The 23,153-nt window shown below is 34.4% G+C and overlaps 1 protein-coding gene across 1 annotated transcript; it reads right to left on the bottom strand.

Annotated features, from left to right (window-relative positions):
- Positions 1-413: 413 nt before the first annotated feature.
- LOC120197905 (probable calcium-binding protein CML35) lies at positions 414-1,226 on the bottom strand. The gene has a single exon (XM_039199301.1). It carries the CDS (start codon positions 1,138-1,140, stop codon positions 448-450), a length of 693 nt encoding a protein of 230 aa, XP_039055232.1. The 5' UTR covers positions 1,141-1,226; the 3' UTR covers positions 414-447.
- Between the last annotated feature and the right edge of the window lie 21,927 nt (positions 1,227-23,153).

A 23,153-nucleotide genomic window follows, 5' to 3' on the forward strand; every position in this document is an offset into this window, starting at 1 on the left:
ACGAAATATTTAATGTAAACTCAAATACCAAATTTGAAACAATAATTTATGGATTATCAATAATTATTCTGAGTTGCATTATTTAAAAAATATTATTTGACTTCATAACAAGAATTTAGGTTCACTCTATATTATTTTACTAATATTTTCATTTAAATTTTCTTAGGAAATTTTAGTTATTTTAATTTTTTAAATAACTTTTCTGTTTTTAAAAATTACAAAATTATAACTTTCCCTTGATGCAAGTAGTTCAAAGTAACAGTAAACCCAGAAGCAGATGAAACTCTATTTTCTCGCTTTCGATTAATCAATCTATGCCGTCCGATCCCATGATTGATTTGCATCAAACGAAAGAAATTTAAAGAAAAATACAACCTAAATAATCAAAGAAAAAAGAATTAGAAAATATCACATGATTATCAAGCACACAAATCTATAATCATATGATCATCTCTGCAACTCCATCATTCTGGAGAAGTCCTCGAAGCACACGAACCCATCTCCATTCTTATCAACACTCGCTATCATGAGCCGGCAATCCTCTAACGTGCACCTCTCATCACCTATTTTCTCCCTATAGAAAGCCATCAACTCCTCCGCCGTGATCCTCCCGTCCTGATCCGTATCGAATATATCAAAAGTCTCCCTCAGCTCCGGTTCGCAGGCCGGTTCATCGCAACCCGATCCCTCCACCCGGCTCACTAACGTTTCCAGGCTTACGCACCCATCGCCGTCTCCATCCACCTCGTTCAGCATGGCCGAAATCTCCTCCTCGCTCGGCGGCTTCCGGGCGAACTTGCTCAGAAGAGCCTCTAGCTCGCTTCTTGTAATGACCCCGTCCTTATCTTTATCTACCATTTTGAAAGCATGACAGAATTCTAGATAAAAATTAGCAGAAAAATCCGACCAGTCACCCGATGACTCGGGCAAAACGCTGGTGGGTGTTCCGGTACCAGCGGTGGCTGATGGAGAGCGCTGGTTTCCCTTGTGAACCGAAGAAACGGATTCCGACGAAGAAGAGGACAAAGATGTAGCAGAACCGGAACTGTACGATAAAGGGTCAAATTTGGAGACGGCAGACCTATCCTTCTTGGTAGATCGAAAGAGACGCTTGGGACTAAGCTTATTGATTAGTCTCATGATGATTTATGAATACTGAAACTGCTAATGAATGAAAAAAAGGAAAGTGGAAACCACAGAAATGAAGAACGGAAATTAATTTGGGGGTTAGTAGAGAAGATGAAAGGGAGGAAGAAGGTGGAGGGCTTAAATGGTTGGGGAAAATCTAAGGTCCATTGCAACTTCCAGGAAACTTCGCATGAGAATTTTTTTCAACATTTTCTTTATTTATATACTGGTATTTTGTTTTATGCGGTTCCACTTTTATTTCCACTACATTCCGCCAATTTTATTAAAAAAATAACATTTAAAAACAACACATATTTAGGTGTTATTTAGATTAATAGAAAAATAACACATATTTTACCCACACAAAATGTACATTTTCTATAAAAGTGTTATTTAGGTAGCGTTTTTCCCGAAAAATCATCGGTGATCGATATATTTATCGATCTAATACCAGTCAGACTATATTTTTTGATCTAACACTAGTCAGACTATATTTTTCGATCTAACACCCTTAGCAGTAAAGCGCGCCCCCTGCACCGCGTTATATGTTGATTTGGCGCTACGTTGGGTAAGGCGCCCCCTGAAGCGCGCCTTACACTGACATGGATACACGTGGATAAAATGCGGGGTAGATGTGTAATTACACCTAAGGCACGGGGCAGGGGCCGCGCCTTCCCTGTGAATCTGACACGCGTCAGGAAGGCGCGCCTTAGGTGTAATTACACACCTACCCCGACTTTAATACCCCCAAACCTCCCTATAAATACATCCAACCTCTATCCTTTTCATAACACCAAATTCTTCCAACTTCTCTTAAATACTCTTTTAATATCTTCTAAGGTATATTTTATTATATTTTTAATATTTTGTATTTAATTTATTTAAGTATTTAATTTATTTAATATTTTACTTATTTAATTTTTTTGCAGATATAAAATGGCAGACGATCTACTTCACTTGGATGCAAATCATATATCTCGACACTTTGCTGATATGGTAACATTTTAAATTTTAATTTAATTTAAATTATTAGTGATAATTTGTTGATTTATTAATCCATGATTATTAGATTAAGAATTAATTTTTGTAATTATTTATTTTTAGGAGAAGGACCGTGTATTAGATCCTTTTATTATGAACCTTAAGTTAGTGATACCTAGCCGTGTATTGCCGTATTTAGTAGAGGCTGAATTTGGTTACATAGGTAGATATCAGGGTTACTGTAAGATAGAACCAGACCTTATCTTTGCCTTAGTAGAGCGGTAGAGGCCGGAGACCCACACATTTCATCTTCTTTGCGAAGAGTGCACGATTACACTTGAGGATGTTGATATGTACCTGGGGCTTCTGGTGGATGGGGATGATATATCAAGGATCACGCAGGGTTCCTGGACTACTTTGTGCAGGGAAAATCTAGGACGTGTCCCTGAAAGTTTTAACGGTGGTTGGATATCGTTAAATTGGTTAGATGCCAATTTTTGAGAGTTGAGCGACGACGCGTAATAGGATGAAGTTAAAATGTATGCACGGGCATGCATACTGCAGCTGATATGAGGGTTGTTGATGTCGGAAAAATCACGCAACCAAGTTTACTGCATGTGGTTGCGACATCTGAGCGACTTTCATCTAGTCGGATCATTCAGTTGGGGCTCGGCAGTTTTGGCTTTGCTATACAAGGAGATGTGCCGAGCCATTGACTACAGGCATAATGCTATATGCAGATGTATCCTGCTGCTGCAGTATTGGGCATGGTATCGATTGCCCTTTTTATGTCCTGTTGTGAAGAACTCATTCGTATTTCCACTACTCTTGAGGTAATTATAAAACTGATTTCGTATATTAATCATTTTATACAACGTATAATAATTTTTTTCCTCGAATAGGTGGTCTACTGATAGGAAAAATCATCAGGAGCTACCTGATGATTTAGAAAAAATTAGGGTGCTCATCGATCAGCAGGCTGGCACACATGTATGAATTTTAATGTTTAAAAATCGATTTTAGATTATAGTTATATAATTAGATTATTATTTTGATAAAAATTATATATATTTGTTTTAGTTTGAATGGGTGCCATATTCTACTGATGATGTGAGGGCGATGATCCCACCTGAGTTGAGGGGCTCATCAGATGTTTGGATGGAGATGGTCCCCTTGATCTGTTATGCGACCGTCGAGTGGCAATCCACTGATTGCGTGCTCCGGCAATTTGGTTGTTTTCAACCAATTCCGGAAGCACATCGCAATATGGACGAGTTGCATAGCACATATAGACGTGGCAGGACAGATACAGATTGGCTGGTGAGGCATCATGCGTGGGTCGTGTTGTGGGAGGATCGACAGAGAGCCAATTTTTGATGATCTCTTGATGGTTGTTGAGGGTTATTACGAGTGGTTCAACAATAACGGGAAATCGTTTCTGCTTCCCGAGGATGCATGAGGGCAGACATTTCCGCGACGTCGACAGAGACGTTCACCGATACAACACCATCGTCTCTCGACTCGTGGACGGAGAGCAGGTGCTTCCGATTCATCCTCAACTGCACCAGCATGACTTCACAGCAGCTACCGCAGCCATATATGATGCTGCCACCGCCTTTTCTTTACCAGATACTGCCGCCGCCTTGGGTATAATTACCCACCTACCCCGACGTTTCACCCCCTAATCCCTCCCTATAAACACCCCCATCCTCAATCACTTTCATCACACCAAATTCTCTCAACTTCTCTCAAATACTCTTATAATCTCTATTTAAGGTATATTTTATTATATTTTTAATATTTTGTATTTAATTTATTTAAGTATTTAATTTATTTAATATTTTATTTAATTAATTTTTTTACAGATATAAAATGGAAGACTGTCTACTTCGCTTGGATGTAAATCATATATCTCGACACTTTGTTGATACGGTAACATTTTAACGTTTTAATTTAATTTAAATTATTAGTAATTATTTGTTGATTTTTTTAATGCATGATTATTAGATTAAGAATTAATTTTTGTAATTATTTAATTTTAGGAGAATGACCGTGTATTAGATCCATTCATTAGGAATCTTAAGCCAGTAATACCTAGTTGTGTCTTGTCGTATTTAGTAGAGGTTGGATTCGGTTACATAGGTAGATATCAGGGTCACTGTAAGATAGAACCAGACCTTATTTCTGCCTTAGTAGAGCAATGGAGGTCGGAGACCCACACATTCCATATTCCGTGCAGAGAGTGCACGATTACACTTGAGGATGTTGCTATGCACCTGGGGCTTCCGGTGGATGGAGATGTGATATCGGGGATTGGGCAGGGTTCCTGGACTACTTTGTGTCGGGATAATCTAGGACGTGTCCCGGAAAGTTTTAATGGTGGTCGGATACCGTTAAATTGGTTAGATGTCAATTTTCGGGAGTTAAGCGAGGACTCGTCAGATGATGAATTTAAAATATATGCACGGGCATGCATATTGCAACTGATAGGAGGGTTGTTGATGCCGGACAAATCAAGCAACCAAGTTCACTGTATGTGGTTGCGACATCTTGTCGACTTTCGTCTGGCCTGATCACTCAGTTGGGGCTGCTTTGATCCCAGCTCCGCGATCTGAAATGACACAATTTTTTTCCCTCGTGATAACATGTGCACGTAAATTTCGGAGGAAAAAGCCCAAGAATTTGTATCTTCTCCTTCGACAAGAGTAAAAACAACTGGAAGAATATTGCGATTGCCATCTTGAACAACTGTCAATAATAAAACTTGCTTGTATTTTCCATATAAGAAAGTCTCGTCGATCTGGACCACAGGCTTGTAGTATTTGACAGCATTAACACACTGTGGATAAGTCTAAAAAACCTGGTAGAATTGGCATCGATCGCGGAGAGCTCGATCATTATGGTATGCATAGGAGGTTTCGAAGTCCACAATTGTCCCAGGATTCAACCTCTGCACCAACCTAAACCAGCCTGAAAGTTCGTTGTATGATGCATCCCATTCGCCATGAAGTTTGACAATGACATTTTGTTTTGCCAACCAAGCTTTTTATAGGAGACAGTGTACCCATACTGCGATTGTATAGCTGAAATCAACACAACAACGTCTATATGAGAGCTTGCTTTTACCATGGGCATGATGGTCTGACATTTCACTTCAGAGTCCAAGTTGGGATGATCTTGGTTGACCCCTTCAGCACAACATGTGTGAGGACCGTTGTATACTGTTAGTTCTCATATGTTGTTTTTCCTCTTCCTCTTCGATACTCGAACCATCCAATTGCATCCGTTTTCGCGTCCGGCACAGTAGCATACACATTTTTCTATCGTGGAGCGGTCTACTCTCGATTGAACAGAATTACAGATATTGTAATTTTTTATAACCATCATCGCTTCTTTTTTGCTTGAAAACTCAATGGCTAAATATAACTCACCATTATTTATTGATGAGTAATATCTATAGTCACCGAGATGAGGCATATCCGCAAATTCTGGCCCATACATTGCATATAATCAGCTTCATACATGTGTGCTGGAGGGTCAATTTGTGCCACGTTTGCTAGAACTTCATCCACATCATTATCATCATCATCGGAGTTGAATTGCGGTGATTCTGGGTGAATGAATAGTCCAGTCTCAGCACCATCCGCACCAGGTTCACGAAGCGGTTCTTCTGGTGGAGATGATGGTTCCTCGATGCTATTCACATTTAGGTCGAATAACATACTACTTGCACGCCTTCCCCTTGAACTGGAAGGCATATCGACATTCAGATCGAAAAAGCTCGCATTCGAATGCTTCCCCCTAGAGCTTGAAGCCATCGTGTCAAATGGAAATTGCACAGATTGTTGCGTCGATGACATCTCCATATTAAGGTTAAAGGGATTTACAGATGAATGCCTTCCCCTTGAGGACGCGATGTTGCCATACAGATTGTTCGTCAACCCACATTGGTACATATCGTAAGGAGTTGCGGATGAATGTCTCCCCATTATGGCATTAAAATCATTACACATTACTGTCGTCGGGCTGTCAACTTGTTCAGCCAGTCCATAGTGGGAGCTTAATGATTAACCTCGAACATCACGCACTTGAATAAAATTTGCATACATCTCAATATCGGCGTCTGAATAATTACTTTGAGCTTCAACCATCATTTCAACATCATCATTGTTCAAAAGTTCGAACGTTGTATAAGTTAATGGCAACAATGATGTTGGAAATCTGTACTGCAACGACAACATTCTTCTACTACTTCCAACATGAATCTTCCTCGAAATCTTCGTTATCAGCTCCTCAAGAGTTATGTTTCTCTTCAATGATATTTTAACACGCTCATTTAATACGAAAACAACGGCGGTTTCATCTTCTCGAATTTCTCCATCATAATAAACAATAGCTGAAAGTCGCGTCATTCTTTGAGTTTAAAAGTGCGACAATATTATATCTGCAAAAAAAAAAAACAACTGAAACAATGCTGATTAAATAAATAATATATGAACAAAATATAACACAATAAAATTTTTACACATAAACGTAAATAATATAATAATTTTATATTATTACATGTACCGTAAAACTATTTCGACGTATATTCTCGCTTTCTAATTTTACAAATACAGAAATTAATTGACAACAATTAGTATAATATTTTTTCAAATAATCATAATAAACAATAAGTATAATAAAAAAATTATCACAAAATTACCTTATAACGAAAACTCGCACGAACTTCTAAATTAAATATGAGAAGATTGTTGGATTGTTGTATTAATTTTTTTTCTAATCGAGAGGAGATGTGAGGAGTTACCCCGGGGAAAGGATATTTATAGCCGGGAAAAGCTGCAAGACGCGGTACCTGCACCGCGCCTTACATAATTATATCAAATAAAGCTAAGGTGTGACCCCTGTTCCGCGCCTAATATAATTGTGTTAAAGGTAAGGCGCGGCCCCTGCCCTGCGTTATACTCCTAGGTGGCCTAAGGCGAGCCCCCAAGACCGCGCTTTACACACGTGTATACCATGTCAGCATAAGGCGCGCTTTAGGGGTCGCGCCTTACCCCACGTGACACCAACTCAGCGTAAAGCGCGTTTCAAGGGCCGCACTTTTCTGCAAAGGGTGTTAGATCGAGAAATATAGTCTGAACGGTGCTTGATCGGGAAATATATTGTTCAACGGTGATATATCGGGAAAATCGTCATATATATCAGATATGTACTACACACCTATAAACATAGGTCAATCAGATAATAATGACGCGCGCGCGCGCGCACACACACACGCGCACACACACATATATATATATATATATATATATATATATATATATATATATATATATATACTTAGTCTTCAATCACTTAGGGGATATTTGGTTCACGTCATATTAGATTACCGGAGGAATGAAATGTTATTCTCCGTTTGGTTGACCAGTAATTCTATTATCCGGTAATTTTTTATTACCAATAGTGGTATTTTAGGGGTATATTACCGGGAATGTGAATACCCATTTTCTTAGATATTATTGGATTATAGGCGTTTTGGACTAAAATGTCCTTAATTTTTTTAAAAAAATATCCTTATTATGTCATTGAATAAAAAATCTATGAAGGTTAAATTACAAATTTATCCTTAAACTATTTTAGATTTACAAAAAAGTCCATAATTAGAATTTTATATGAAATTCATGGGGTTAAAATAAAATTTTACCCTTTCAGTAAACCTATTTATCTTTTCAATTTTATAAAAAAATTATTTAAATTTTATGAATTTAAATTTTTTAAAGAAAATATATAAATTAATTATAGTAATATTATAGTAGAACCAGCTTGTTGAAAAAACAAATATATAATAAGGATAATTTGATAAAATATACATTCTAGTAATATTTTATTCCTTTAACCAAATACTGTAATATTACATTCCTGCTAAATGAGCCAAACACAAAATACAACATTCTCAATAATCTTATTCCCGCCGGTAATCATATTCTCACTAGTAATCTTACATTTCGTGAACCAAACGTACCTTTAATGAGTAAATATTGTAAAAAAATCATATCTATACACTAGAAAAGACTTTTATATAAACAATATAAAATTTTATAAATTTGTGATAAAACCTTATTAATTTTGAACTGTCTTTAAACTTATCTCTCAAAAATGAGTTCCATGTTACACTTTTTTTTTTCATTTTTTGGTAACCTATCAATATTAAAAATTGAAGAAATGGGTTCTGTTATTGGTATTCATAATGGCATCCATGAACAATTCTTTACCTAACTTTGGTTTATGAATGATAATATTCCCTTACATCAGTCACCCTAAATCACAAATTATAATTACAAAGTGAGCACTAAAATATTATAATACACGAACTATATATAAGTCTCAAAATAATAATAATAAGCAAAATATATCCACCTTTATACATGTTTTTTTAACGATTTTAATGCATATTTCTTAATCTTTATACTATGATATATGAAATATATCAAATTAAACTATACAAAAAGTATAAAGATTATTTTAAGATAACTCATTAATAATGTTTTATATATGAAATATTTTATTAAGAAAAAATATAATATGAGTACTTTTTAACATTTGAATTTTAAAATAATATTTTATTTATTTTGATTTAATCACAATCAATCATTTAAAATTTAAAATAAAATAATTTAAATGATATTTTATCATTTTAACCCTTCAAAATAAAAAGAAAAAAGATACATATTATAGATAAATTTAAAATAAATTATTATTGTATATGAAATATCAATTTCAGATATAATAAAAATATTAAAAATAAAAATAAAAAATATATTTTATAATAACACAATATTAATATTTTAATATATAAATCAAAAACTTTATTTACTTTTAAGTAATTAAAACAAATTATTAAGCAATAAATTACTTTTTTAAGGATGTTAGTATTAAATCATTGGAATAAAATGTTAATACATCATTAATAAAGGAAATTGAATTTCAAAGTTCTATTCGGCATCAAATGAATGGAGTCACATGCATTAGTAAGGATAAAAATATAAATTTTCTTTTAAACTCAAAGTTGGAAATGAAAAAACTAGAAACCACAGCTTTTGCAGTTGGTTTGAAACCACCGTTTTTACCGCGCTTTTTTCTTTTTAATTTTTACATGTTTGATATTGATTTTGATGTCAAAACGAATTTTTTAGTTAAAAGTGTTTTTGGACATCATTACTAAATGCACCTTTAATTAAGGAAAGTTTCATGAAACTTGATCAAATTATAAATATAACTTTAGATTTGATTTATAACACGACCAAAAATGACAAAAATGATGGTAAGTGATGCATGGCGACGAAGGATGTTGATTGGATTATGGGATTAAATTGATATTTTTTTTCAAATTTATGATTAAATTGATTTCCATCTAAAGTTTAGAAGTTCAATTAGAAATTACTATTTTTAATATGTTATTTCAACAAAGAATATTAGTGGCTAGATGATTAAAATGTAATAAATCTATAATATAAATGATTGAAATATAATAACTTTCAAATTTAATGATCAAAATTAAATGGAATTGAAACAAAGGTGACGTAACATATAGTATACCCTAAAACGAAATAGTAGAGACATGAAATTAATCTTTTATTCATTGGTTTCTTACTTAAAATTTTTTAACCTAAATTTAAAGACGGTAATTGTAAACATTATCAATGAAATAAATAATTAATATAAAAAATTTAAATTTTAAGATGACATCTGTTTATCTTGAACCTCACCTATATCCTTCACTTGAAGACAATCTTAAACCTCACCTATATCCTTCACTTGAAGACGATCTTGAACCTCACCCATATCCATCACTTGAAGACGACTAGTGAGGTAAACTTAATAAACAGAAAACCCCAATCCAACTTATTGGAGAAACCATTGACGCAATCATCAGAAAATACAATAAAAAAAGAGTCGAGTAATACAGTTGTGCTACTGTAGATGGGAGTCTTAGGTGTGAGATTAATAATATTTACTTGGGTTTAAGGATGGACCGAGGAAAGTATAGAAGGATAGTTGACATTCATCTCATATATTTTAAATATTTTTTATATTTTAGATTAAAAAAATTGTTTTCATCTCTTAAAATCTTATAATTTCATTCATTCAAAAAAATAGTTTATGTGTTCGTTCATATTTGGGTTATATTATGGAAAGTGTTCTCAATGATACATAAGATGACAAGTGGATCGAAAAATGATGATATATTGATCAACTAATTTAGATCGAGTTTGGTAGAGATCTATTACAAGAACAACTCTCTTAATTTAATTTATTTATTTGGTAAATATAAGAATTCGAACTCTTAATATTATTTAAAAAATTTAATGTCCCATTTTACTATATTAACTCATTGGCAGTGACCATTATTAATTATTAATTGATGAAAGTGAGAGTAATAAACAAAGCTCAAAGTGGGGTGTGTCCAATTTGGAAAAAAGTGTACCAACGAGTGGACAATACATGGCGTAGGAGACCAAAAAAGATGGTAGGGGCCATTGCTTGTGCTCTCAACCTCAACATGGGCCCTTTTATTTTCAGAATCTATCAATGTTTCATTATTTTTGTTTTACTTCGTGTTTTAATTTATTTTCTTTTATATAAACTACTAATATTTGATTTATTTTCAGATAACATTATAATCGTTTTATTTTTATCCCATTTATTAATCAATGATGTGACATATAACGCTATAAAAGAGTTTCCTCTGATAAAACATTAAAATGAACACAAAAATCAATAATTTTAAAATGACTCTAATTTTCTCTTTTAAATTTTACTTATTGATAAGTTGTTCATATCTTTTTTTTGTATTTATTAATTAGTGGCGGTATCAACTGTCGGTATTTTTTATTGTCATTTTATTTTCTTCTATTACATGTTTTTTTTCCAATAAATCTGTCTGTATGACACATTTTCATATGTTTTTATGATATATTTTCTTATACATTTTGACACATTTTTCGACCGTTTGATTATTGTTTTCACTTATCTTTTTATAATAATTGATTTGACATCGTCACGACTGATCAAGATGACGCTTATCTATTATATTGTTGATCTTTCTTGTTGTAGACAATCGGATTGGATTTAGATACCCGTTATGCGTTTGCGGATAACTTTTCACGTCATTCGAGTTTAATATGTGATTTGTAGGCAGTCTTTTAATAGGTTGATCACATTTTATGGTTCATTTACCGATGCAATCAGATATATTTGTATCTATCTTTGTTCGAGTTTTCTTAGTTAGATTTTAATATTTCCTTGTATGATCCTTATGTGATATTAAGTTGCTAGTTTTTTTTCCAATGATTATAGAAAATTGTACTAAATCTTTATTGTAATTTAAAATATTTTTATTTCGAATAAAATTAGTGTTTTCTTAAAAAAAAAACACTCACGCACACAAAAATATTATATTTAAAAAATATTTGAGATTTTTTATATAACTTTTTAGATTTTTAAATTATAAAAGGTGAAATTTTAATTATTTTTTTTTATCTTTATCATGTAACACTATTAAAATATATCACATGACCTTTTATTCGAATATTATATCATATTTTGGATGGAAAAAAAAGATGGATAAACCACTCATCTCAAACAACACATTGATTATGAAGGGTTATAGCTGTTGGAAGTATGGTCACATAAAAGAACAGTGTGGAAAAGAAGGGAATGATAAACCCGAAGTAGCTGAACCTACTGTAATTGATGGGAGCTCTAATGAGTTGTATGGTCTTTGGATGCAGGTTGCTAATAGGAGGAAAAAGGCGAATGGGTTTAAACAAACCGGAGACGTAGGTAAATAAAGGTAATACGAATGGGGGGATCAGATATTGGCCGCGGTTTGAATTACTAGAAGTGGATCCAGAGGTGTAGAAAGGTGCTAGGCATTCAAATCAATGATCACCAGATGTTGGGATGAAGAGGATGGAACCCGAAAGTATGGTTGCCTAGGTGAACCCCAAAGGGTCTACGCATACTGAATTAAGCAAACAAGAAAATATTCGCATGCTTAAAAGAAACATAAATGAATATACTAGAAGTGTCTCGTTGACCCCGCATAAATTTGATAGTAATTCTGCAGTTGCGTCTAAGGGGAAAGTCACGTAAGTAGCTTCAACTTTGAACCGTGATAAACATGTATCTATTCAGATTATGGAAAAAGATGAAAATCAGGCTCCACAAGATCTTAATATTCGGCAGAGGACTTCTCGTGTGACAAGCGCTAAGGGATCAAACAAGGGCCTAGCTGCTGTCAAAGGTTTGTCTAGGAAGGGTCTGAAAAATAAGATATACAAGTCTCCAAAATAAGATGGGAACGGTCCTATGAAGTCAATGCCCCAAACATCAACTAGCTCGATCTCCATAATGTTTTGCAATGACATTTAATATCGCCTGAAAATGTTCCCAGTGCGCTGGCATCTGTCACACGCTTTGCAAAACTCATGGGCATCTTTGAACAATGAAGGCCAATAAAAGCTTGATTGGAGGACCTTAGCAGCAGTCCTCGCACCTCCGAAATATCCTCCATAGGGGGCTGTGTGGCAATGGTGTAGAATGTCTTTTTGCTCATCCTCAGGGACACAACATCGAATTATTTTATCGGCGCATTGTTTAAATAAGTATGACTCGTCCCAGAAGTAGAAATTGACATTATGCTTGAACTTCTTCCGGCCCTGGTTGTTCAATTCATAAGGAAAATACCACTAACAAGAAAATTGACTAGGTCAGTGTACCACGGAATTGTCGTGGCATATAAAATTTTCTCATCAGGGAATTCTTATTGAATATCTAAAATGTCATGGCATTGAGAATTGTTTTCTAGCCTAGATAAATGATCTGCAACCTAGTTCTCAGTACCTTTTTTTATCTATCACCTCTAAGTCAAATTCTTGCAGTAGTAATATCCACCTAATGAGTCTAGGCTTGACATCTTTCTTGTTCACTAAGTATTTTATAGTTGAGTGATTAGTGTGAACAAAAACTTTGGTGCCTATCAAGTATGACCTAAACTTGTCAAATGCAAATACCATGGCAAGTAATTCCTTCTCAGTGGTTGTGTAATTTATTTGTGTTTCATTCAAGGTATGGCTAGAATAATATATAACATGGAAAATTTTACCTCGTCGTTGCCCAAGCACAACTCCTACGGCAAAATCGGTCGCATCACACATTAGCTCGAATGGTGACGTTCAATTGGGGGAAACCACGATGGGTGCAGAGATAAGTCTTTGTTTCAGCTCGGTGAATGTGCCATGACAATTTTTATCGAACACGAAGGGTTAATTTTGTTGAAGCAGCGTGTATAAGGGATTGGATATTGTGGAGAAGTCCTTGATGAATCTTCTATAAAACCCAACATGCCCAAGGAAACTCCTAATGCCATTGACAGATGTTGGTGGGGGTAGCTTCTCGATCACCTCGATTTTGGCTTTGTCCACTTTAATGCCCTTATGAGAGATCTTATGGCCTAGCATGATGCCTTCGGTTACTATGAAGTGACACTTTTCCCAATTCAGCACGAGGTCAGCCTCCTCACATCGCTTGAGTACCTTTCCCAAATTACCAAGGCATTTTTCAAAGTTATCTCCAGAAACAGAGAAGTCATCCATAAAGATTTCTAGGAAGTCCCCAACCATGTCAGAAAAGATAGCTTGCATGCAGCGTTGAAAAGTTGTCGGGGCATTACAGAGTCCAAAATGTATCGTCCGGAAAGCATAAGTGCTATAGGGACACATGAATGTAGTCGTCTCCTAGTCCTCTGGTGCGATGACAATTTGATTATACCCCGAGTAATAGTCCAAAAAGCAGCAAAATGCCTTGCTAACCATTTGATCCAACATTTGATCAATAAAGGGCAAAGGGAAGTGGTCATTCTTAGTGGCCTTGTTTAGCTTACGATAGTCCATGCATATTCACCACCCGGTGATAGTGCGTGTTGGTAACAACTCATTGTCTTCACTTTTCACTACGGTTATGCCTCCCTTATTTGGCACACATTGGATGGACTTACCCATGAACTATTAGATATGGGGTAAATCACCCCAACATCAAGCCATTTGAGAATTTATTTCATCACGACTTTCTTCATGATTGGGTTTAATCTTCTTTGTGGCTCTATGGATTTTCCGTGGCATTCGTCCAGCAGGATCTTGTGCATGCAAATGGTGGGACTTATTCCCTTCAGACCCATCATAGTCCATCCTAACGCTTTCTTGTGCTGTGACAAAACACTTAACAAACTATATTATTGTTAGGAGTAAGGGAAAATGAAATAATAACAGGTAAAGTTTCATTACTACCCATGTAAGCATATTTAAGATGTTGTGGCAAATTCTTTAACTCTAGGATAAGTGCATGTTGTAATGAGGGCTTAAGAGGAAAAAACTCGTTGAAATCAAGAGGTTCAAAGCGTGTACCTGGGCTAGCTATGAGAAAGCTAGCCTAATGGACCTCCAAAGAAAAGTCATTGAACTCATCAATACTTTCTTCTTTAATAATCCTCTTATAATTTTCTAGATGAATGAAATTTTCATGGCAAAATTGATCAACTTCTCATACTATCAATGAATCCACTTCAAAAATGCTCTGACATTCTTCAGACTCATTCATGTACTTGAGAGTTCGAAAAACATTAACGGTGAGAGTTCGAAAAACATTAACGGTGACACATTGGTCGGCCATTCTCATGGTGAGTTCACCCTTTTCACAGTCGATAAGAATATGCCCAGTAACTAGAAAGTGTCTACCTAAGATTATGGGTGCTGTGGCATCAACCTCGCAATACAATATAAGGAAGTCTACTGGAAACATAAATTTGTCCACCTTTACAATGACATCCTTGACTCGCCCCTCGGGATGAACATGGGAGCGGTCGACTAGTTGCAAGATAACAGAGGTGGGTCTTGCATTTCCTATTCCAAGCTTAATTAAGATTGACTTAGGCATTAAGTTCATGCTTGAGCCAAGGTCACATAGTGCCTTCCCAACATAATTTTCTCCTATCGAACATGGAATGATAAAGCTGCCTGGATCTTTTTTTTTTGCGGCAGCTTGCTTAAGGCAGAGTATGCTTTTACTGTGGCAACGGACTCGTACTTTTCAATTTTTCTTTTCTTGGTAATAATCTCTTTGAGGAATTTAGTATATGTAGGCATTTGTTTTATAACTTCAAGAAAAAGAACATTGATGTGGGAAATGATGTGGGGGTCTGACTTCCTTTAATAAAGGGATGGGAACAACATTTGCCGTGGTATTTTTGTTTGCTCCCTCAATTGTTTTATTGGATTAATCCTCATCTTTATCCTCTTCCACTTGCATCTCTTCTAACACTTCATTCTCGGTTGGCACAATGACAAGGGGTAAATCATTCGTCTTTCTTCCCCCAAACTTGTCTTGCACATTGATTCGGGTGCCACTCCGTAGAGTGAGTACACTGCATTGCTCCTTGCCATGAGGTTTAGTGACTTCAGTCTCACTCGGCAGACGACCTAGTTGACATTCTTGTAATGCGGTGACAATTTTACCAACTTGACTCTCTAACACCCTCAGAGATGAGCTGTGGCTTTTAAGCAAATCTCCTTGGTTTTTTTATAGAGGTCGCATGGTCATGCAGCATAGTATTCGTGGTTGTTATAAAATCTTGCATTGTGGCCTTTAAAGAACTTGTGTTGGATAAAGATGGTACTCTCTTGTTAGAATTATGCCATGGCATATTCATTTGAAAGCCTTGGGAGTCATTGAAATTCCGCTGCCTAGCGGATTTGTAACATCCCAAATTATAGGTTAGTGACTAAATTGTAAAATTTCAAAATTTGGTGATTAAAGTGGAAAAGTTGGAAAGTTCAATGATTTATATGGAGATAATCCCTGGAAGTTTTTAGTAATTATCCAAAGTAGTAAAGGGCAAAATGGTCATTTGACAATAAAGATATTTTTATCCCCTTTAATAGGAGATTGAAACGTGGAAGATGAAAACATTCCATCTTTTCTTCCTTTCTTCTTTCTCCTCCCGTAAGAGCTCAAGGGCAAAGGTAAGTTCTTCATTAGTTGATTATTTGTTCAACTAAAGATTGGGTGTTGTTCATTGGATAGTAATTAAGCTTTAGGAAAGCTTAATTGGTTATAAAACAACAAGATGAAAGGTATATGAGAGATTAAAGATTTTGAGTTTTTGAATGAAATCTTGATATAAAGTTGATAAGTTGAATTTTAAGTTGAATTTTACTTGTCAATAGTTGAATTAAGAGATTTGGAGTGATACAAAGGAATTTAGAACATGTTGAAAATTTAGTATAATTCTTGAATTTCATTAAGAGGAGAGGATTTTGAGAATTAAGATGGATTAAATGAGTACAAATGGGCTTAAGTATGTGTGTTTGAGTTTAGTATATATGAGAGGTTGAAATATGAAGTGTTTAAGATAAAATGAAATAAATTTCGTGCTGAAAATATGATTTCTGGGCAAGGGGAATCGGTACCCATTCAATGGGGAATCGATACCCCTCAAGCGAACCAGAAATTCCAGAATCTCATAGGGGAACCGATTCCCCCACAGGAGGGAATCGATTCCCCCTAAAGGAAAAATGTGAATATTGGTTTAATAAGTTCGTTTAAGTTGCTAGTATCCAATTACAAGGTGTAGGTATCTAATGATTGCCTCAAAATGTACATTTATGTAGATTCTGCGCGTAAAGCAATTCCGGAACATTTGGCAAGTAAGATCGATCAAGGGAAAGATAAGAGATTGGAATTGACTAGTGAGGCCAAGGTGAGTGCATACTAGTGATATGTAGTGTTTAATGGAAATAAGACTTGCGATGAGTCTATTTCCTAGAGTAATATGCATGAAGTCATGGACATGATTATGTGTTGTTATAATTATATGTGATTATCTATATTACATTGATTGTATGTATGCATGACTAAAGATAATGATATGCTTTGTATATACTATATGATTTATGTAAAACTTTATTATGTAATAATGGAAAAACATGGAATAAGTTATATGATAGAGTCATAAGAAATGAAATGAACTCGAGAGAATAAGATAATCAAGTATAAGTCATATGATATGGTATAAGTGATTATACGAGAAATGTTAGGAGACTCTAAGAGAATAGTATAAATTCGAGGGCATAAATAAGGATACATAAGTTATATAGGGAAGATTGATAAATTAAAGGAAACTATGGTTTATGTATTATAGTGAAGAACTACAAAGTTTTATTAAAGAGTATTGTGGAAGTCATGAGAAATTGAACTAAATAAATAGATGGTTTATGTGAGTGGAAAAGGAAAATGATATTAAATAAGTGGAAATTATTTATAAGATAGAATGAGACTAATTGAACCTGTAATATAAACTTTATAAAGGAGTACTTGGGTAAAATCATTATATGATACAATTATAGAGTATTACTATACAAATTATATTAAAATATGATATATGAGAATATGAGTAAGTTTATAGGTTATTGATAGGACATATAAGAATATATAAATGTATGATGATATGAAAAAGGGAACTAAGTTTAATGATGTTGAACTCTATGAGTAGAAGTTATGTGATTATAAGTAACATGATTATATGATCACAAGATATGATACATGATATGAGATATATGAAAGAGAAAATATATGTTATATGAAATATTATATGACTATGCGATTATATGGAAATGTTCTACGCGTAAGTGAACCATGGGTTCATATGTATATGGGATATGTGATTTATATGACGATGAGCTATGTGAAAGAGCTACATTACTATATGTATATGTGAATGCATGTTAACATAAATATGTGTTAACATAAATATTAATGCCCATGTTATGTGTCATGAGAGCTAGGGGTATAGTTGGCATGCCAAGAGTAGAGGGTCTACGCGGTCCTTCGGAACATATATGTATTCTTTGGAACATGTGTGAAGTCTGGTGAGACACATACTTGATCCTTGGCATATGTATATGATTCTTAAGGAATGATATGTGGTCCTTTGGGACATATATGTATTCTTTGGAACATGTGTGAAGTCTGGTGAGACACATACTTGATCCCTAGTATATGTATATGATTCTTAAGGAATGATATGTGGTCCTTATGGACATTATTATATGGCACTACGGTGCAATTCTACACGGCACTCCAGTGCAATTCTACGTAGCACTCCGGTGCAATTCTATGTGGCACTTCGGTGCAATTATATGAGCTGTGGTGACAGCATAGTGCACAACCTCTATAGACTCACATAACTATAGTTCTCACATGTGTACATGGGCTTTGAAAAGAGAGCATAATTTGATATAATGATATGTGTATTTCTCATGACATGGTAGAAGTGCATATATGTCATGGTGATATGAGATGCTATGCGTTTATGTATTATATGATTATAGAAATTCGTAATGTATTGTGGCATATTAAAATATATATAATATGTTTATATTCATTATATGCTCATATGACGGAATTGAAGTAATGACAAGGGAATTAGTAAGGATAAATAGGTTGGTGATATGAGAACAATGTATGTGATATATGTATATGATGTGTGATATGAATTGCATGATATGATATATGTGTGATAGGGGTTATGGTATCTGTTACATAATATACATGAATATATGTTGATGTATATGTAAATGAGTTGTATAATTTGATAGCATAAAACAGTCATGCATGATTAGTGGGTATGAATTCCATTAGATGTGTTTTTCTTTATGCCTCACTAAGTCATCGACTTAGCGTGTGAGTGTTTCACACGCAGGTTACAGAAAGTGAATATAGAAGCTGTGAGGAGCAATACAGGTCAACATCTCCCTTACAAGATTTCAGATCAGAAAATAGATGAGTTAAATGATTTTTGTTATTTTGAATATAGTTGGCATGTACTAATTGATTGAGTTAAATATGCTCTGATGGATTTTGGTTATTGTGGTCAAATTATGTAACTAAACTGCTTTTACTTTAATGAAAGCTTTAAATTTTCTTTGAATTTTGTCAAGAGTCAAAGTTTGAAAAGTCAATGTGACACATCGGACTCGTATCCGGGTCGGGTACGGGTTAGGGGTGTTACAGGATTGATTAGTATTGTTGGTTCCTTGATTTCCCCACGAGAAACAACGTTGAAACGACAGGGGCAGCGGGGAGGATCCGAACGGCTTCGCTCTCGATTTAGGCCAAATGGTGGCCGATTTGGCGGTTCTCCAATCGGGGATTGGTCGTGGGTTGCTGCTGAGGCGAATGACAATGTCGACCGCTACAGATGGTTGGAGGATGGTGGTCGATAGTGTGTTGGTTTGGGGTTGAAGAATAAGTTAGTTTTGGGGCTTGATTCATGAACAGGGTTTCTGGTTTGGTTTTGGGTTATAACCCAAATCTAATTATAAAATATATATTTATTATTTTTAAACACAAACAGGAGCTTAGTTTGGTGTCTAAGGCATGGGTACCCATGATCCGAAGGTTAGGAGTTTAAATCATCCCAACCATCTAATTTTATTTTTTATTTTTGGTGTCAGAAAAATATGGAAAAATTATGGAGCTAGTCCTTGAACTTCCTATATATTCAAACTTGATCCATAAATTTTAAAAACTTGCAGTTTAGTCCTTAAAACACCATTGGCATCATGTTTAAGTTTAGTAGAAATTGGAAATGAAGCGCAGAGGACAGTTTTGGTGCAAAAGTAGACGTTGTTGCTTGCTTTTATCTTATAATTTTTATGTTGAACTCAATTTTCATTTCTAATTGTGCCAGATTACTGTAGTCAAAAGAAAAGAGAAGGAAAAATGATGGATAACTTGAAAATTTAGGCATTTTGGAATTTACATGTCTCTAATGTTGATATTTTGGAATTTACACGTTCCTGAAAATATCCAAACCCATTACTTGCATATTTCTAAATTGTCTTACTAATTGAAAAGATATTGATTGTCTTTGATTTTGTGCTTATATTCCACTTACCTTCAAACATATTCGACTTTGTTTTTAAATCCAGGCTGTAAACTTGGAAGCAATTCAGTGAACCTCCAAATTTCTGTTGGTGGATTGGATCCAAACTCTGTAAAGCTGTCTGCATCAACAAAGACCATTCTCACATATGCTGGTCTGATGGATGAGAATTCCTTCAAAGAGCCAAAGAAGCTAAAACAGCTATTTTATTCTTTACTTTTTCAGGAACTGTCCAGAAGGCATGTTCTCCGGCTTGCAGAAAAGTCTGTAAAGTCTTTGCATATTTTTGCGTTATTGCAGTTTTCAAATAGTGGTCGCGTTTTCGGTCATTTCGGTTTATCGTGATTGTGGCCGTCGCAAGCGCTATTACGGGTGTAGCGGGTAACTCGTAATCACGTTTTCGGACTGTGATTTGAAACCTGACTGCAGCGTTTTCTACCATCTTAGTCTTTCTACTACTAAGTTTGTTTTGACTTACTCACAAATGTATCAAAAGTTGAAAAGAAAATATGACAAAAATAGTAAAATATATGCTTCTATTGTGGTCCTCATTTTACCTTTTATTCATTGGAATACACTTGTTCATGAAAGCCAATGACCCTATAGTAATTTTGAAACATAATTTCCAATTGACTTGTGGAGTCATTCCAAACATTCTGGGGTGTTGATTTGTTGGTTGTGTCAAGCATGATTAATGCTACTTCCATCTTCCATGAGATGGAGTTGGGTTATTGTTTCTTTTTGCCCCTATCATACCCCTCACTTCTGGTTATATCATTCATCATTTTGTTTGTTTTCATCTAGCTTTTGTTGTTTCACTATTGCAAGTTTTTTCATAGATTGAAATTGAACTCTTTTGTTTTTGTTGCATTGAACATGATACCATTTTCAAAAACCTTAAAGCCATGTATCGATTGCATGATAGATAACTCGGAGAAACCAATAGCCACCGAGGAATGAATGCTCGGCATTCCATGATAATCTAGTTGGCAATTGGAAAAATCCGAGTTAAGGATAGTCACAGTTTCATGCATATACCCTAAAAAATGTTTTCGTTAGTCGTTCTCCGAGGGTTTACTTCACGCAAAGTAATACGAATTCCCGAAAGGTCGAATCTTGTCCCATGCATTATTAACATGAGAACCAAGAAACAAACTGGAACTTAATATCTGGATGATAAAAACGTCATCACCAAATTTTCTTTGTTGATATATGCAGGTCGTACCCGTTCAAACACTGCTGGAAAATGCGGACAAGGAGATGAGTGTCCCACTTCTACCACATTCTTTCACTTCATTTGATTTGTTAAAGGAGTCTGTGAGTCATAGAATTGCAGAAGATGAGTCCTCCCTTAAATCTTCTATCTGAAATAAACTCATGGATGTAGTAATATGCAAACTTAAATGATATGTGGGTGTTTGTATGTATCTGATATACTGAAACTATATATGTTGTGAATAAATTATAATGTAATGTATATATACAGTTTCCCCGGCCATTTGATTTTCATTTGATTTTTTTTTAAAGTGATGATCCTACTAAACCCTAAAAATAGTAATGAGCAATAAAAGATGTATATATAAGAAAGAAAGAAAAGGATGCGACGAGGCAAAAAAAGCAAATTATTTTTGGTTGAAGTTAGAAATAATGAGGAGCCATCAAAAAGTTAATAATATACTCATAAATTTAGTTCTCCAATGGGTCCAGAGGTTTGACCATCGTTGTCCATGGGTGGGTCAATGCATCGGAGAAGTAAATCTGTTTTATTCAGTTAACAATATACTCATAAATTTAGTTCTCCACCTCTATAGTTTTCTATCCTCATAAATTTGCTTCATATTAATATGATATTATTGACAATAAATAATTTTAAGATTATAAGAAAATCAATAAATCATAAAAAAATTATAATGAAGTACACATATCCACTATTACGTGAGTTACTATATCATGACCATTAAAATTTAAACATTTTTTAATGTTAAAGAGTTAAATTTAATCTTTTTTAAAATAATATTGAGATTTTAGTAAATCCTTTTTTTTTATTTTAGATGTATAATATTTTTTTTCACAAATATGTAATTGACGTTTCATTGTCTTATTATAAGATGAGTCGTTAAGTTCCATTAAAAAAAATCCATCATTCAATTATTCTCTCAATATAAAAATTCTAAAATTTCATAATTATTAAAAAATCCCTCCAATTTCTCAAATATTCTCTTAAAAATCCTTTAAATCTCTTTTCCTCTTACTCTATGTATTTTCGTTGAATGTCACCAAGTTGCGGGAACAATGAAGTATCCTTCTCTCATCGCAGGAGTTGCATGGCGCAGTTCATCGTACCTCTTGCATGTTTGTCGTGTATAGCGCCTACCCTCGTTTGTTGTTCGTTCATGGTACCTTGTTCGTCGAATTACAACGATGAGAAAGTAAGATAATCAATAATAGACCCGATGAAGAAAGAGGTGGGCAATAATGGTTGGTTTGACCACAACAAATGGTGTAAGAGAAGGGATTTTAGTGGTTCATTCGGTTTTAAAAAGTTTGAGAGATTATGTTTGAGAAAATTAAAGATTTATATATTTTTTTATAAAAGGATAAAAGGAATTAAGAATTAGGCTACAATACGTATATTTATCGAGTGATATTTTTTTAAACCCAAAAAATGGAGTAAGCATACTTGATGGGTTAGTCAAGCTGTTTATCTTTGTTCCCTCGTACCCTCTTAGGTCATAAGTTTTAAATCCACTAAGAACATTCTCATTCCTTACTCTACAGTCCCCAATTCCCCTTCCATCTAGGTAAGATTGTGACTAGATTTAGAATTTGTCAAAGAAAAGTGAAACATGTAACTGTTCGACCTTAAATAATAAAACATTAAACGTCTAATTTGATTAAAAGGAATTAAATATTTAAAAGTAATATATATATATAATTTAAATATTTATCTTTTTTGAATTAAATATTTATCTTTTTAATTAAGCACTAAATTTATTTACTTATTGTGTCTCATGTCTGTTTCATATGGAAAAAAACACAT

This window comes from Hibiscus syriacus, unplaced genomic scaffold, assembly GCF_006381635.1.
Source record: "Hibiscus syriacus cultivar Baekdansim isolate YM2019G1 unplaced genomic scaffold, ASM638163v2 tig00117056_pilon, whole genome shotgun sequence".
Taxonomy (NCBI): domain Eukaryota; kingdom Viridiplantae; phylum Streptophyta; class Magnoliopsida; order Malvales; family Malvaceae; genus Hibiscus; species Hibiscus syriacus.